A 15,731-nucleotide genomic window follows, 5' to 3' on the forward strand; every position below is an offset into this window, starting at 1 on the left:
GGGAATATACCAATAGGAAACCAATTCAAGTTACAAGTAGGAGGAGAAACTAATGGTTTCATTTAGACCAAAGGGCATAATTGTGTTTAATCGCAGTATCCATTGAGCCTCACGTTGTGCAAGGCTCTTTTTAACATTGCCGCCCCGTATCCCCATTTACAACATCTATCCCACGAACCAAAAGGGAACGGGGATCACAATTGTGTTTATCCCTAAAGTGGCGTGGGATAGTCTTAAGAAGAGCCGGGTCCGATGCCGTTCTGGCTGCCCCAATGTCTCTCACATGTTCGCGGAGGCGAACACGAAGTTCCCTCGACGTCAGACCCACATAGATTAAAGAGCAGCTACACGTAGCATAATAAATCACATTAGAGGTGCCGCAAGATATGTGGTGTCTTATGTCGAAGGTCCTTTTCCCGTCCGCTGAAGTAAAGGTGGTACAATGGAGTACATTGGGGCAAGCCAGACAATGCCCTCATTTGTAACAGCCCAACACAGGTCCCCTTGAGCCAAATGGGCAATGTTTTTCGGGGATGTAATGGCTCCTCACTAGGAGATCGCCAAGAGTCCTTGATCTCCTAGGGGTCATCAGAGGACGATCCCCCAGGTAGGTCCTCAGGGAGGGCTCCGTCATCAATATGTCCCAATGTTTATCAAGTATCTGGCGCATGTTCGACCTTTCATGGTTATAGACGGAGATTAATCTAATTTTATCATTCCCATCACCTCTCCATTTGAAGGGGTGGAGAAGATCATTCCGTAGAGTTCTCCTAGCTCTCTCATAGCCATGTTTAATACATCTACGGCTATAACCACGTTGCTCGAACCTCTGCCCCAGGTCCTGAGCCTGACCTTAAAAGTCTGGGTCCGGTGAGCATATCCGCCTTATTCTTAGAAACTGTGCAACCGGGACATCCCTGATGGTGGCTGGACTACAGGCAGACCCAGCGTGAATCAGTGAATTTACCACGGTGGACTTCCTATAAACATCCGTCTGTATGTATCCAGAAGAATCAACACGCAGTGAGATGTCCATGAAGTCCACCTTGTTGGCATCAAAAGTATAGGTCAATTTGATGTTGTACCGGTTCACTCTGAGCTCATCCATAAAAGTCCCGAGCTGCTGGCTTGTTCCCTGCCACAAAAATAAAATATCATCAATATAGCGTATCCAGCACAGCACACGGTGGGCAGCCAATGGCCCTCCGTCACCAAAGATCTCCCTCTCCCACTGTCCCAGGAAGAAGTTGGCGTAAGAGGACGCACAGGCCACCCCCATGGCTGTGCCACGCTTCTGTAAAAAGAACCGATCTTTAAAAACAAAAAAATTGTGGGTAAGGGCAAAATCCAGCCGCTCCAAAATAAACTCACACAGAGGGCCGCCCAGGTTGGAGGCCCCCAAGAAGAAGCGGACCGCGCTTAATTCATCGGTGTGACTAATGCTAGTATACAGACTCTCCACGTCAGCTGTAACCAGGAGCGTTCCCTCTTCCACGAGGACGCCGTCCACCCGAGTCAAGACCCCAGTCTTGTCCTTCACAAAAGATGGTAGAGTTTCAACTAGGGGTTTAAGATAGTAATCGATAAATTTGCAAATGGGCTCACAAAGGCCACCAATCCCTGACACTATCGAGGCGTCCTGGTGGGTTGACGGCGTCCTTATGTACTTTGGGAAGAAGATAAAAGGTGGGGGTCCTGGGGAAGTCAACCAATAAACCATCCAGCACCTTCCTCGTGATAATGCCATCCTCAAAGGCCCGTGTCAGGATGGCTCTAAGTTCAGCAGAGAAAAGAGTCAGAGGGCAGGAGGACAATTTGATGTAAGTTTGTGGGTCCCTCAATTGGCGAAAAGCCTCGCGCTCATATTTATCACATGGCTTGACCGCGATGTTTCCCCCCTTGTCTGCCGCCTTAAACACCACATCACTGAGTGCCTGCAACTGTGAGATAGCCATACGGTGTCAGTGTGTCAGATTATCCGATTGCCGGCTGGATGACAAATTTCTCAAGTCCTCAGTGACTAACTTGGTAAAGATATCCACGGCAGGGCTAAGAGACAGGGGGGGAAATCTCGTGGATCTAGGCAAAATTGATTGAGGGAACCCACCTGGCAGAGGTTTATCTTGTTCCACCAACAACTCCTCCAAACACTGCAGTGCCTCGTTCTCTGCAGCAACTGTGGCATCCAAAACACCGGATCCTTTATGATGCAACTTCTTGAGGATCAGCTTACGAGAGAAGAGCTGGAGGTCCTTTAACGCTGTAAAGAAATTAAAACCACATCTAGGTGAAAACGTTAGCCCCTTCCCCAGGACCTCTAATTGCGCCAAAGTTAATGTGTGAGAGGACAAATTGATTACCTGGAGCCCCCTCTGGAACGCCGTCCCTGGCTCATTGGTGTGTGGGGCTCTTGTTTTAGTGCTTTGCCTCGTTTGTATCTTGTTTAAAATTGCAGGGATGGTTTGATGGGCCCCCTTAGAGCTAGTAGACGGAAAGGGATTTTCCTGCGATGTGTTAGATTGTGCTGATGTAGACCTCGACCTGGAGTAGGACATATTCCGATATCTGGGGTGAGACCTCTGAAATTGGTTTCTCCACCTATAGACCTGTTGATTTTGTTTATCACATACATCTCTTTGGAATTTTTTTGACTTAGAGGTTTGGATCTCGGTGGCCCATTTTTGTAATTCTACGTCCATATCATCATTAAATTTTTTTAACACTTCGCCAGGAAGCCCATTCCGAAGTGTAATCTGCAGCTCATCAATCTCTGATTCAATTTCCCTCAGAGAGGAGGCATTCATCTCCTTAAGCAAAGTGATGAAACCCATTGAGCAGGTATCCGCCAACTCCTCCCACTTGTTTTTGAAATTATCATTGGAAATGGGGAAAGAAGGAAAAACTTGGCCCGAAGGCCCCTAGGAATTAGTCCCTTCTGTATGTATTTCTCCAAAAATGCATGGTTCCACCAAATCCTAGTACGCCTCCTGAGGAGGTCCTTAAACTTATAGATGGCATCCTGTACATCCCTTTCCACCCTGGTCCCAACCTCTTGGCTGTCTTTAAGAGCATCATCCAGTAAACAGTAAAGAGAGCCACGTGCCATCACGTGCTCTAAAGTCCATATCACTACTGGCCAAAACTGTGAATAACACAGAGAAAAATATTACATAACAATACATAGCCAGAACAAACATCACTCATAAACGGGGTGGATCACTGCCAACCTTGGGCAGCGCATCCCCCCATGTTTGAAACCAGTAACTGTCAAAAGAACAAGAGAGACACTGGGAGAATAAGACAGATAAACTGGTATGTAAATAGAAAATGATTTTATTAAATTACCATTCTAAAAACAAGTAAGAAAAGACAGTATAGGAGGTGGAGGCAAAGCCAAATACATACAAGTGTGTATAGCCCTATGTCAGGACTATTGATAGGAGCAAATGGTATATACATACAGTCTCTAAGCAATACATGCATAAAAACATCAAATCAGAAATACATAACGTTCCCAAAAAAACATTATTGCACTAAGCCCAAATAGCCTTAGGTATCATACAAATGCATAGGTAGCTAGTCCATAAACAATGGTAATCAATACATCAGAGCACAGTGGCTCATACTTTGGCAGAAGAGCACAATGCAAATAGGGGGGAGGGGGAGAATCCCAAACTGAGTAGATGTAGATGTTAAGCGCTGAGCTGCATAAATATGTACATCTCCTAATGTATGTAGGGAAGTTAAACAAATGGCTTACCAGGGATGAGAAGACGACGGAGTAGCAAAACGCCCGACGCGGGTTTCGCGGTACGACTGTCCGCTTTATCAAGGGCAGGAAGTATGGCATTGTTAGTGTATAGGGCCCATATATATATATAACCGGTGTGATGTGTGCCGGAAGGCGGCCGGAAACACTACCGCAGATCCGGAAGTGCGTCACCGGCCCCACGTGATCGCTAGGGTGTGTGTTAAGTGGCGCATGTGCGCCGCCCGGACCAAAATCCCAGGCGCGTACCCCAGCCGTCAAGCCACCTGACCGCGCATATGAGACCGCGGGGTAGCATGGAGACAGGCGGGAGCGCGGCAGGGAAGGTCACCGTGGGGCGCATGCGTGCCACACACTCCTCCAATTCACGATCAGGAAGATCAAATTGTGCAAGAGGGGTTAACTGTTTAAAGAGATACACACCACAAGAAATATATAAAGACATCAGCAGGGATAAGACAACAAAATATAAAGACATATGATATAACTGAAAGTTTGAAACGGTGGGCCATGTTGTGGTTTCACAGTTCAGCAGAGAACTAAAATAAGAGTGAGGGGTGAAAAAAGAAAAAAGGAAAATTAATTAAAAATGCAAAAACACAGCAACACAAAATATAAAAACAATAAAACCTAACCACCGAAATGAATATACGGGAATATACCACTAGGAAACCAATTCAAGTTACAAGTAGGAGGAGAAACTCAGGGTTTCATTTAGAACAAAAGGCATAATTGTGTTTAATCGCAGTATCCATTGAGCCTCGCGTTGTGCAAGGCTCTTTTTAACATTGCCGCCCCGTATCCCCAAATTCACAACATCTATCCCACGAACCAAAAGGGAATGGGGATCACAATTGTGTTTATCCCTAAAGTGGCGTGGGATAGTCTTAAGAAGAGCCGGGTCCGATGCCGTTCTGGCTGCCCCAATGTCTCTCACATGTTCGTGGACGCGAACACGAAGTTCCCTCGACGTCAGACCAACATAGATTAAAGAGCAGCTACACGTAGCATAATAAATCACATTAGAGGTGCCGCAAGATATGTGGTGTCTTATGTCGAAGGTCCTTCGCCCGTCCGCTGAATTAAAGGTGGTACAATGGAGTACATTGGGGCAAGCCAGACAATGCCCGCATTTGTAACAGCCCAACACAGGTCCCCTTGAGCCAAATGGGCAATTTTTTCGGGGATGTAATGGCTCCTCACTAGGAGATCGCCAAGAGTCCTGGATCTCCTAGGGGTCATCAAAGGACGATCCCCCAGGTAGGTCCTCAGGGAGGGCTCCGTCATCAATATGTCCCAATGTTTAGCAAGTATCTGGCGCATGTTCGACCATTCGTGGTTATAGACAGAGATGAATCTAATTCAAGTGAATTGAGCAATGCCGGGCACGTCTAGTTGAAACGTGGTCGGAAGTATTCAAATCGCATACTTGCGGTTACGTACTGTTTCCGCATGGACACCGGAGAGACCTGACACCGTGCAGTGCGCGCATGCTGTAAGGATTCAAAATTCTGCAGTCACACAGAATGACTGCATACTTTCCACAAGACTGGACAACCCCTTTAAGGCCCATGGGAATGAGGTTTTCCACCAAAGGCTTTCTCACCTCTCCACACTATCGTTGATAAATGTATGATGGCTCGTTGCCCAAATGCTTGAACATCTAGTTATCACGAGGAGGAGGATCCTGATTGTTCTTCGGACATGTTCCACCTATCCTATTTTTTTTTCGTCCCATTTGTGCAACTAAAACAACCCATTTATTATATGTAGATCACTGCAGCAATATAACAAAAAGTTGTTTTTCAGTTTGTGGGAACATAACAGCGAATGGTATTTTTTCACCATGTTCGCATGTACTTATATAGTTTTTATCACTTAGTTGCTCAGAATTGAATTGTGATATACAATCATCCTCTTTTTCAGCTTCCTTTAGATCTGTGTGTTGTGGAGCTTCTTTTTTCTCCTACCTGGTTCACTCTGGTCTCAACACATATGACTGTTACCCTGAATTACTCTGTTTCTGAAGATTGCAAGTACTCACCAGACGAATCCGAGATTGCAGGGATTGTACAAATGATGGGTGTGAGCTCACCAAAGGTTCAGCATTTAAATGTGGGGGACTTCGTGACAATCACACTTCCTGACAAGACTTTGTTACCCGGAGAGGTGTTCACTGCCTCAGTTAGTCTCAGGCATAATTGGACACAACCTAGTTTCACTTTAAGGTAAGAAATTTCCTAACAGTGTTGATTATATGTATACTAGCTATTGAGCCCGTTCTACGCCCGGGTGGCGAGTATTTTTATTGGTATATGGTCTCCCATGCTGGTATGTGCTGCCCCCATCCTGGTATTTGTGCTGCTCCCATCCTGTCCCTACCATCCTATCCTGGTATGCATGGCACCCCTCATCCCCAATCCTGCTATGCATGACACCCCTCATCCCTATCCTGGTATACATGGCACCCCATCCCTCATTCTGGTATGCATGACACTCCTCATCCCCCAATCCTGGTATGTATGACACTCCTCATCCCCCAATCCTGGTATGCATGACACTCCTCATCCCCCAATCCTGGTATGCATGACACTCCTCATCCCCCAATCCTAGTATGCATGACACTCCTCATCCCCCAATCCCGGTATGCGTGGCACCCCTCATCCCCAATCCTAGTATTTATGACACCCCTCATCCCCCAATCCTGATATGCGTGGCACCCCATCCCTCATCCTGGTATGCGTGGTACCCCATCCCTCATCCCTATCTTGGTATGTATGGTACCCCTCATCCTGGTATGCATGGTACCCCCTCATCCCTATCCTGGTATGCATGGTACCCCCTCATCCCTATCCTGGTATGCGTGGCACCCCTCATCCCCAATCCTGATATGCGTGGCACCCCTCATCCCCAATCCTGATATGCGTGGCACCCCTCATACCCAATCCTGGTATGCGTGGCACACCTCATCCCCAATCCTGTTATGCGTGGCACCCCTCATCCCCAGTCCTGGTATGCGTGGCACCCCTCATCCCCAGTCCTGGTATGCGTGGCACCTCTCATCCGTATCCTGGTATGCATGGTACCTCCTCATCCGTATCCTGGTATGCATGGCACCCCTCATCCTGGTATGCATGGTACCCCCTCATCTTGGTATGCATGGTACCCTCATCCCTATCCTGGTATGCATGGCACCCCTCATCCTGGTATGCATGGTACCCCATCCCACATCCTGGTATGCATGGTACCCCCTCATCCCTATCCTGATATTCATGATACCCCATCCCTCATCCTGGTATGCATGGCACCCCCTCATCCTTATCCTGGTATGCATGTCACTCCTCATCCTTATCCTGGTATGCATGGTACCTCCTCATCCTTATCTTGGTATGCATGGCACCCCTCATCCTGGTATGCATGGTACCCCCTCATCCCTATCCTGGAATGCATGGTACCCCTCATCCTGGTATGTATGGTACCCTCATCCCTATCCTGGTATGCATGGTACCCCATAGCGCATCCTGGTATGCATGGTACCCCATCCCTCATCCTGGTGTGCATAGTACCCCCTTATCCCTATCCTGATATGCATGATACCCCATCCCTCATCCTGGTATGCGGGGCACCCCCCTCATCCCTATCCTGGTATGCATGGTACCTCCTCATCCGTATCTTGGTTTGCATGGCACCCCTCATCCTGGTATACATGGTACCCCCTCATCCCTATCCTGGTATGCATGGTACCCCCTCATCCCTATCCTGATATGCCTGGTACCCCCTCATCCTGGTATGCATGGTACCCTCATCCCTATACTGGTATGCATGGCACCACTCATCCTGGTATGCATGGTACTCCATCCCGCATCCTGGTATGCATGGTACCCCATCCCTCATCCTGGTATGCATGGCACCCCCTCATCCCTATCCTGGTATGCATGTCACTCCTCATCCTTATCCTGGTATGCATGGTACCCCCTCATCCTGGTATGCATAGCTCCCCTCATCCCTATTCTGGTATGCATGGTACCCCATCCCTCATCCTGGTATGCATGGTACCCCCTCATACCTATCCTGATATGCATGGCACCCCATCCCTCATCCTGGTATGCATGGCACCCCCTCATCCCTATCCTGGTATGCATGGCACCCCATCCCTCATCCTGGTATGCATGGTACCCCCTCATCCCCTATCCTGGTATGCATGGCACCCCCTCATCCCTATCCTGGTATGCATGGCACCCCTCATATCTATCCTGGTATGCATGGCACCCCTCATCCCCTATCCTGGTATGCATGGTATCTCTCATCCCTATCACGCTGCACATACACAAAAAAATAAACACTTATACTCAACTTTCTTCCCTGTACTTCAGCGCTGCATCCCGTTCTGCTGGAGGCCGGGGGAGGAGTGTGGTGCGGGAGTACGCGCGTGCCCATACTTCGCTGTCCGGTGCCATTTTGCTGAAGATACACTGCAAATGTGTCTTCAGTAAAATGGGGACGGATAGCGATATGTGAATGCGCCGATTCAGACGCCGCACTCCTCCCAAGGCCTCCGGACCGAACAGAGGCGCCGCGGCAACACTTCTAGTTCTCCCGGTCAGGTAAGTATGGTGCTGGAGATGGCGGTATGCATTAAGTGTCTACGCATACTGTGGTCTCCGGCACCATATACTCCTCTTACCTGTAACGGCTGGATGCCTGCTTCGGTCTGGAGCCAGACTGTGTGTCGCGCTTGCGCAGTCTATAAAGGCTTCAGACAGAAGGACTCATCTCCGGTTATATTATATGCTGAATTTAACATAACAACATGCTTTTACATCTAATAGATTGCGCTGCCGGATTGGTCTGGAACTCCTGTTTGCACGGTCTGCTGCTCCAAATACCTGGGCTATCAAGACTGATATACAGAGAGGTGCTAAACATCACACTATTACAGGACATTTGACACAAAGAGGGGTTTCAGATCGAAGGTGAGAACTGATTTCTTCACAAGTAAAGCGCCATGGAATAAATGCCGCTATAGTAATAATTTCTTTTAAGTGCCTTTACAAAGTACTTGTTACGCAACTGTCCCATGTTTGGACTGTTTCTTCCTTCCCTTATACCTTTAATACAGCAACCTGCATTTACTACCAAGTTCTGTCCATCTTCTGTAGGTGTTGTCCACATCTACAATGCTGATAGATCAAAATTCCAGATAACCAACTGCTCTCACCTCTTTGTTGTTCACAACTTCATCTTCAATTATAGTTAACTAGCTATTGAACCCGTTCTACGTCCGGGTGGCAAGCATTTTTATTGGTACATTTTTAATTTTATTAATGGTGCCCGAGTCAGCATGTGCGCATATCGTGCTATCCTGCGCCATTTTTTTTAAAGACACTGTATGCGTATTGGCATATACAGTGTCTTCAATAACATGGCGCCATAGTGCGGTCTGCACACGTGCTGACTCCGGCGCCTCACTGCGCAGGCGCGACCCATCCCGGCTTCGGACAGAAGGATACGTTCAGCATATATAAGATCTACTGAGAATACAGGGGGGGTGTACTCACGCTGAGCACTGTATATACAGGTGCATCTCACTAAATTAGAATATTATCAAAAAGTTAATTTATTTCAGTTCTTCAATACAAAAAGTGAAACTCCTATATTATATAGAGTCATTACAGAGTGATCTATCACAAGTGTTTATTTCTGTTAATGTTGATGATTATGGCTTACAGCCAATGAAAACGCAAAAGTCATTATCTCAGTATATTAGAATACTTTATAACAACAGATTGAAAAATGTTTTTAAAATCCGAAATGTTGTCCTACTGAAATGTATGTTCAGTAAATGCTCTCAATACTTGGTCGGGGCTCCCTTTGCATCAATTACTGCATCAATGCGGTGTGGCATGGAGGCGATCAGCCTGTGGCCCTGCTGAGGTGTTATGGAAGCCCAGGTTGCTTTGATAGCAGCCTTCAGCTCGTCTGCATTGTTGGGTCTGGTGTCTCTCATCTTCCTCTTGACAATACCCCATAGATTCTCTATGGGGTTAAGGTCAGGCGAGTTTGCTGGCCAATCAAGCACAGCGATACTATGGCTTTTAAACCAGGTATTGGTACTTTTGGCAGTGTGGACAGGTACCAAGTCCTGCTGGAGAATGACATTTCCATCTCCAAAAAGCTTGTCAGCAGAGGGAAGCATGAAGTGCTCTAAAATTTCCTGGTAGACGGCTGCGCTGACTTTGGTTTTGATAAAACACAGAGGACCTACACCAGCAGATGACATGGCTCCCCAAACCATCACTGATTGTGGAAACTTCACACTAGACCTCCAGCAGCTTGGATTGTGGTCTCTCCACTCTTCCTCCAGACTCTGGGACCTTGATTTCCAAATGCAAATTGGAACTCTGGGTCCTTGTGGAGTGTGTCAATGACTGCCTAAAGGACATCTGTCAATTCAGCAGTCTTCCTCATGATTGTGGAGCCTACTGAAACAGACTACGGGACCTTTTTAAACGCTTTTGAAGCCTTTGCAGGTGTATTTTGTTAATTATTCTAATTTACTTAGATTATGGCTTTAGCCAATGAAAAAACAGTCATAATCCTCAACATTAACAGAAATAAACACTTGAAATAGATCACTCTGTTTGTAATGACTCTATATAATATGAGTTTTACTTTTTGTATTGAAGAACTGAAATTAATAAACGTTTTGATGATATTCTAATTTTGATGATATAATGTACTAAGAATACAGGGGGGTGTACTCATTTATGCTGAGCGCTGTATATATAGTGTACTGAGAATACAGAGGGGTGTACTCACTTACGCTAAGCGCTGTTTATATGTAAAATATGGTGTACGGCACTCAGGTTAATGGTGCTTGAGTAAGGGTTCCAACCTGTTATTACTATATTCCAAATACTCAGCACTCAATTTTAAATTCAAAAAATAGATTCTTCAATTGTACTTTACAATCTATACAATCCACAAAAATGTGTAATGTTTTGACCCGTATATCGGTCTTCATCAAACACCGTATAGATACAGAAAAAATAAACAAAAATCAGAATTATTACATACAGAAATATAATTTAATTATTAGCGTTATAATCATATAGTGAAATTTTCATAATATACATATATATCAACATTAGAAACATACGTATGCGGATGTCTAGGGAAATATATCAAGTATTATATTGTTTTTTGTGTTATAACTAGAGTGAATCTCCTCAAGTGTTTTCAATAGTGAGTTTGAAAGTAAATATAAATAACATAAAGATCTGATCTCCATTAGGGTTGTGATGGTAGTAGACCCTTTGTACTTTCATTTTCGGGTCTCAGGAAACTTCCACCATAGAGTAGACTAAAATATAAAGACATGACATGAGGATACAAAAGAAAGAAGAAAAGGAACATTATGGAGTACAAGCTTACCGGATTGCTAGAGAAATATTGCCTGCATACCGCACTTCAGATATCACATATATCACGTTAGTATGGTGCTGTCTCTCTCCCTCACCAGCGTGTGTTTTATGCTCAGACCCCGGAACTAGGAAGTGTGTGACGTCACTGAATCACCATCCCCACTTGTCGTGTGAGCTTAGATCACACCCCTAATCGCGTCATCTGATGCTGCGGAGTCTCCTTGACATGCCCTATAGCTTTGCCCATTCCTATGGCGACATATGATGCTACTCGGTGTCAGAGGATTACAGTGGGGGACATCTCTGGATAGGTGAGTATATGAATTTTGTTAGTTTAAACTTAGTTTTATACAGGGATGCTGCGAGAGCAGACACTACTACCCTCATCATTGTCCCTGCTGGTGCTGATCGCAGCACCGGCAGGGAACCATGATGAGGGCTGCATTCAGCACCCGGCGCTTGGGAACAGTGCTAACTGTAGCGCTGATTCAAAGGCGCCGATACATGTCACACTGATGACACATGGATGTCATCCGTGTGTGTTTAGCGTGCAACACTTTTGCGGACCGTGCATCTGCAAACAACGGACATGTCAGCGTGTAAAACACACGGTCCGTGGAGACACACTGATATGTGCGCAGACCCATAGATTTGAATGGGTCTGCATGTATCAGTGTCTCCAGTACGTGTGGAAACGGTCACCACACGTACTGGAAACACGGACGTGTGAAAGAGACCTTGATGCTGAATCTATACTGAGAATAAAAAGGCAGGTCACTCCATAGAAATTCTTAATAATAATAATTTTTATTAAGGATTTATGCACTATGGCGTGATGTGCCTTTTTATTCTCAGTAAAGATTCTGTAGTAGTATAGCTGTGAAGACTCCTTCTGAAAGGGAGTAAGAAGGGAGTATATTGTTATCTGCCAGTAGAGGATAAAGACTAATTTTGTCCATTCTCTGCACCCACCACCTTTGGCAATACAGATTACCAAAAGAGTAATACAAATTATGAAAAAGTTTGGTTATGTCCTGATAAGGAAGTTAGTTAACTTCGAAAGGTGTTGACTCTGTAACCATTAAATAAAGATCCTTTATTGGATTTCCTCATCTTGTGAGTTCATTTTTCCACGGGGGTTTACCAGCAGCGCAGTGAAAAACCTCTTTGAATCCGCACAGCCTATATATTAAGTGATGACATTATAAATAACGATAGTATGCTATATATTAAGGGATGGCACTACTCATAAGAGAGGACTAGTATGTACTAACTAAACTGGTGCTATACATAGCAAGAGAGTACAATTTATACTAAGGGACAGTGCTATTCCTAATAAGTGAGGTTGTTTTTCAAATACAATTATTAATCCCATCATATCTCTGCCACTGTTGGCAAAATAGACTATAATGAGGGCAGTCTGGCCATAAGCCCCACCCAGACCCTCGGGCCCTGGTGGTAAACAACATTACCACCATTATAATCTGTGCTTTGACTGCACTGTTGCAGTGCCAATGCCTCGCCCCCACCGGGTTCTCTGGTGAGCTAGTCAGATGCTATTAGAATGTTCACATCATTAGAAGATCTGCATAGAAAAAAAATTTGCTCGTGTAGCAGTTTAAAAATTTAGAAAAATTGGAGAAGCTTTATAAATCAAAGTGTGGAAAAAGTACCTGCATTACTGTCTAAAATGGCTTGAAAAATGGTATGTTGAGCCCAAAATTGATATCCCTGAAGCAAAAGCCTTTTAATGTAGTCTTAGAATTCTAATTTTGAATGCTAAACCCCTCCTAACGCCGTTTCCTCCTGCATGTCTGACTGATCCTTTGCCTGAAGTCACACAGCATAGAGGCTGTCAGGCAAACAGGAGGCGGACATCCTGGGCGAGGAATAGAGCTGGAGAGACAGAGACTTCATATCTACCATAGTATTTGGAATTTTTTTTTTTTTTTTATGTTATACTAAATAGAATTATTTTCCCCCCAGTTTTCAGTACATGATATGGTAAAATGAAGTAATTCTAAACTACAACTCGTCCCAATAAGAATCAAGCTCCCTCTGTGGGGAAAAAAAATAGGGATAGTCAAGATAGGGAGTCAGAAATGAAAGTACAAAAATGTAAATAATCATCAAGAAACAGTAAATATCCTGTACTTGGGGCATGGGCCAGAGCTCAGCCAAGGCAGACTCATCTTGAGAGAGTGTGACCTGGGTGATTCAGGCACCTAGACTATCCCCCAGTCCAATTGTGATGAGAAGCGGTCACCTCCTTTCATGTTTCTGCCAAGTCCATCACATATTTGTCAGAGAAGCAACTGGAGATAGTTCTATCTCAACCAAACTCCTGAGGAAACTCCTACATACTGCCATATACTAGATTGCTGCACTGTCCTTATGGGAAACGTTCTGGTAGCAGAAAGGAAATTCTTGCTAAATGCTCTGAGACACACCACTAGAAAGCCCTGCTGTTGTGGAGCAGCATAAAAGCCCTGAGGGCAATGTATTAAAAAATTGGATGAAAAACTGTACTCTCATTATCATTTAAACTGTTTATTCTTTATTGAAAGTTCATATTAAGAGTTGCATAATAAAATCTTTTGATTATTAGGAGAATCGGGTAACCTGCACTGCTTGTAGTGTATCCACAAAATAATCAAATAACATTAAAGGGTAACAGTGGGGTGCGTTAGCCTGGCTATGGAGGAGTGAAGACACGCTTTGTCTCAGCTCCCTCAACTCCACCGAGATTCACCTGTCTGCGATCAGAATAAGCTTTCAAAAACAAGAAGAGGGGGAAATCATCTGGGCGCAGTACTCTAGACTTACCAGCCAAATCTAGAGGAATTCAGTGGTTTTTTTTGGACAGATGGCAGTTCTCGCCATGCTGAGGGAAAGTAAACATGGCCGTCGGCATCTCGAGCTACCTCCCGCAGCGCGAACACAGCCCTGAAAAAGGAGTCAAACTTCCAACAAACTTCAAGCTGTCAGGCTCCCCTCCAGAATCTGGACGTCGCAACCAGGGGCTCGAGCAGCAGATGACGGGTGCCGATGTGGCAGATGCCCTTAGTCTGCCGGCGGAGGAGGAATCCTCTGTCAGTACGTTGCACTCAGAGCTCAGAAGATCTTTAATTTTTGCTGACCCAGGCTCCCCTGGTACGTCACATGGACCATCCTACCTTATACATTTGAGACATGGAGATGGAGCGTGTTATGGGGTCAACTTGTGAGCAGCCTTCTCCTTTCACTGATGACCCCTCTTGAGGTGAGTTATTTACAAAGGTCGATGAGGACATTCCACAACCAACTATACAGGGGGCAGGGCTGCTGGCTGAACTTGGTGAACTGCACTCACGTATCACAGCTATTCCCACCAGAGAAGGCATGGAAGCCTACATTTCCAGACTGGAAAACGCGTGCCGCATCAAACTGTCTGCCCTTCGTGCTGACATGCAGCAGGTAGACAGTCTGGGCCAAGTCAATGCAAATAGAATCAGGTCCTTGGAAGGAGAGGTACGCTCCCACCAGTCATAACAACGTTCTCATCAAATGCACTACCTAATAGATATCATGGATGACTCAGAAAATAGAAGAAGAGACAATAATCTCAGAATAAGGGATATTTCAGAAACTGCAGAATCCAAAGATCTTCCCCATACTCTGCAACATATTTTTAACAAAGTCTTGGGTGAACCTCCTGATACAGAGCTTGAATTAGGATAAGGGGGGATTGTTCCTCTGTGAAGCAGAGAAACAAAAAGATGGCCACACAAGTTCAAAATTGTAAAGAAGTAAAAAAATTCCTTTATTAACACATGTAGTAAACACAAATTACAAAGATAAATGCGGACGACAGAGTAGACACAGAGTGCTGGATCCACATGAATAAAACAATGTTAAAAACTGTGACACAGCGCCCGAAAGGTCAGCCTATATAGCAAGTGGAAATATAAGGGGGACAGCGACAGGGTCACATGTATTAATAAATATATACCACCCATCATGAATACCTTTAAAACCCTTATACAGATGGAAGTAATACAACCAATTGGTCATAAATAAGCTAAAATAGCTATGTACCTGGGTAAGGCCACCCCTTGAAAAAGGTTTTCCTACCGAAACGTGCGTCGGGGTGACGGTAGCAGAGCCTGTCTGGTGGCCTTACCCAGGTACATAGCTATTTTAGCTTATTTATGACCAATTGGTTGTATTACTTCCATCTGTATAAGGGTTTTAACCCTTTTGTTTCTGGGTATTTTGATTGTGATGGGATATTATTGTTTTGGGGGTACTATTTGTAAAAGGTATTCATGATGGGTGGTATATATTTATTAATACATGTGACCCTGTCGCTGTCCCCCTTATATTTCCACTTGCTATATAGGCTGACCTTTCGGGCGCTGTGTCACAGTTTTTAACATTGTTTTATTCATGTGGATCCAGCACTCTGTGTCTACTCTGTCGTCCGCATTTATCTTTGTAATTTGTGTTTACTACATGTGTTAATAAAGGAATTTTTTTACTTCTTTACAATTTTGAAC

At 45.0% G+C, this 15,731-nt stretch overlaps 1 protein-coding gene across 1 annotated transcript in view; it reads left to right on the plus strand.

The window, feature by feature from the left end:
- The window catches only part of TMEM132A (transmembrane protein 132A), a 279,841-nt gene that overhangs the window by 96,568 nt on the left and 167,542 nt on the right, over positions 1-15,731 (plus strand). Inside the window, exons 4-5 of the mRNA XM_073686115.1 lie at positions 5,696-5,997; positions 8,599-8,742. Coding sequence (XP_073542216.1) covers positions 5,696-5,997; positions 8,599-8,742 — 446 coding nt within the window. The remainder of the gene's footprint in view (positions 1-5,695; positions 5,998-8,598; positions 8,743-15,731) is intronic.

The sequence above is a fragment of the Phyllobates terribilis genome, unplaced genomic scaffold (genome assembly GCF_046119375.1).
Source record: "Phyllobates terribilis strain yellow unplaced genomic scaffold, ASM4611937v1 Scaffold_5__5_contigs__length_657084704, whole genome shotgun sequence".
NCBI classification, from domain to species: Eukaryota; Metazoa; Chordata; class Amphibia; order Anura; family Dendrobatidae; genus Phyllobates; species Phyllobates terribilis.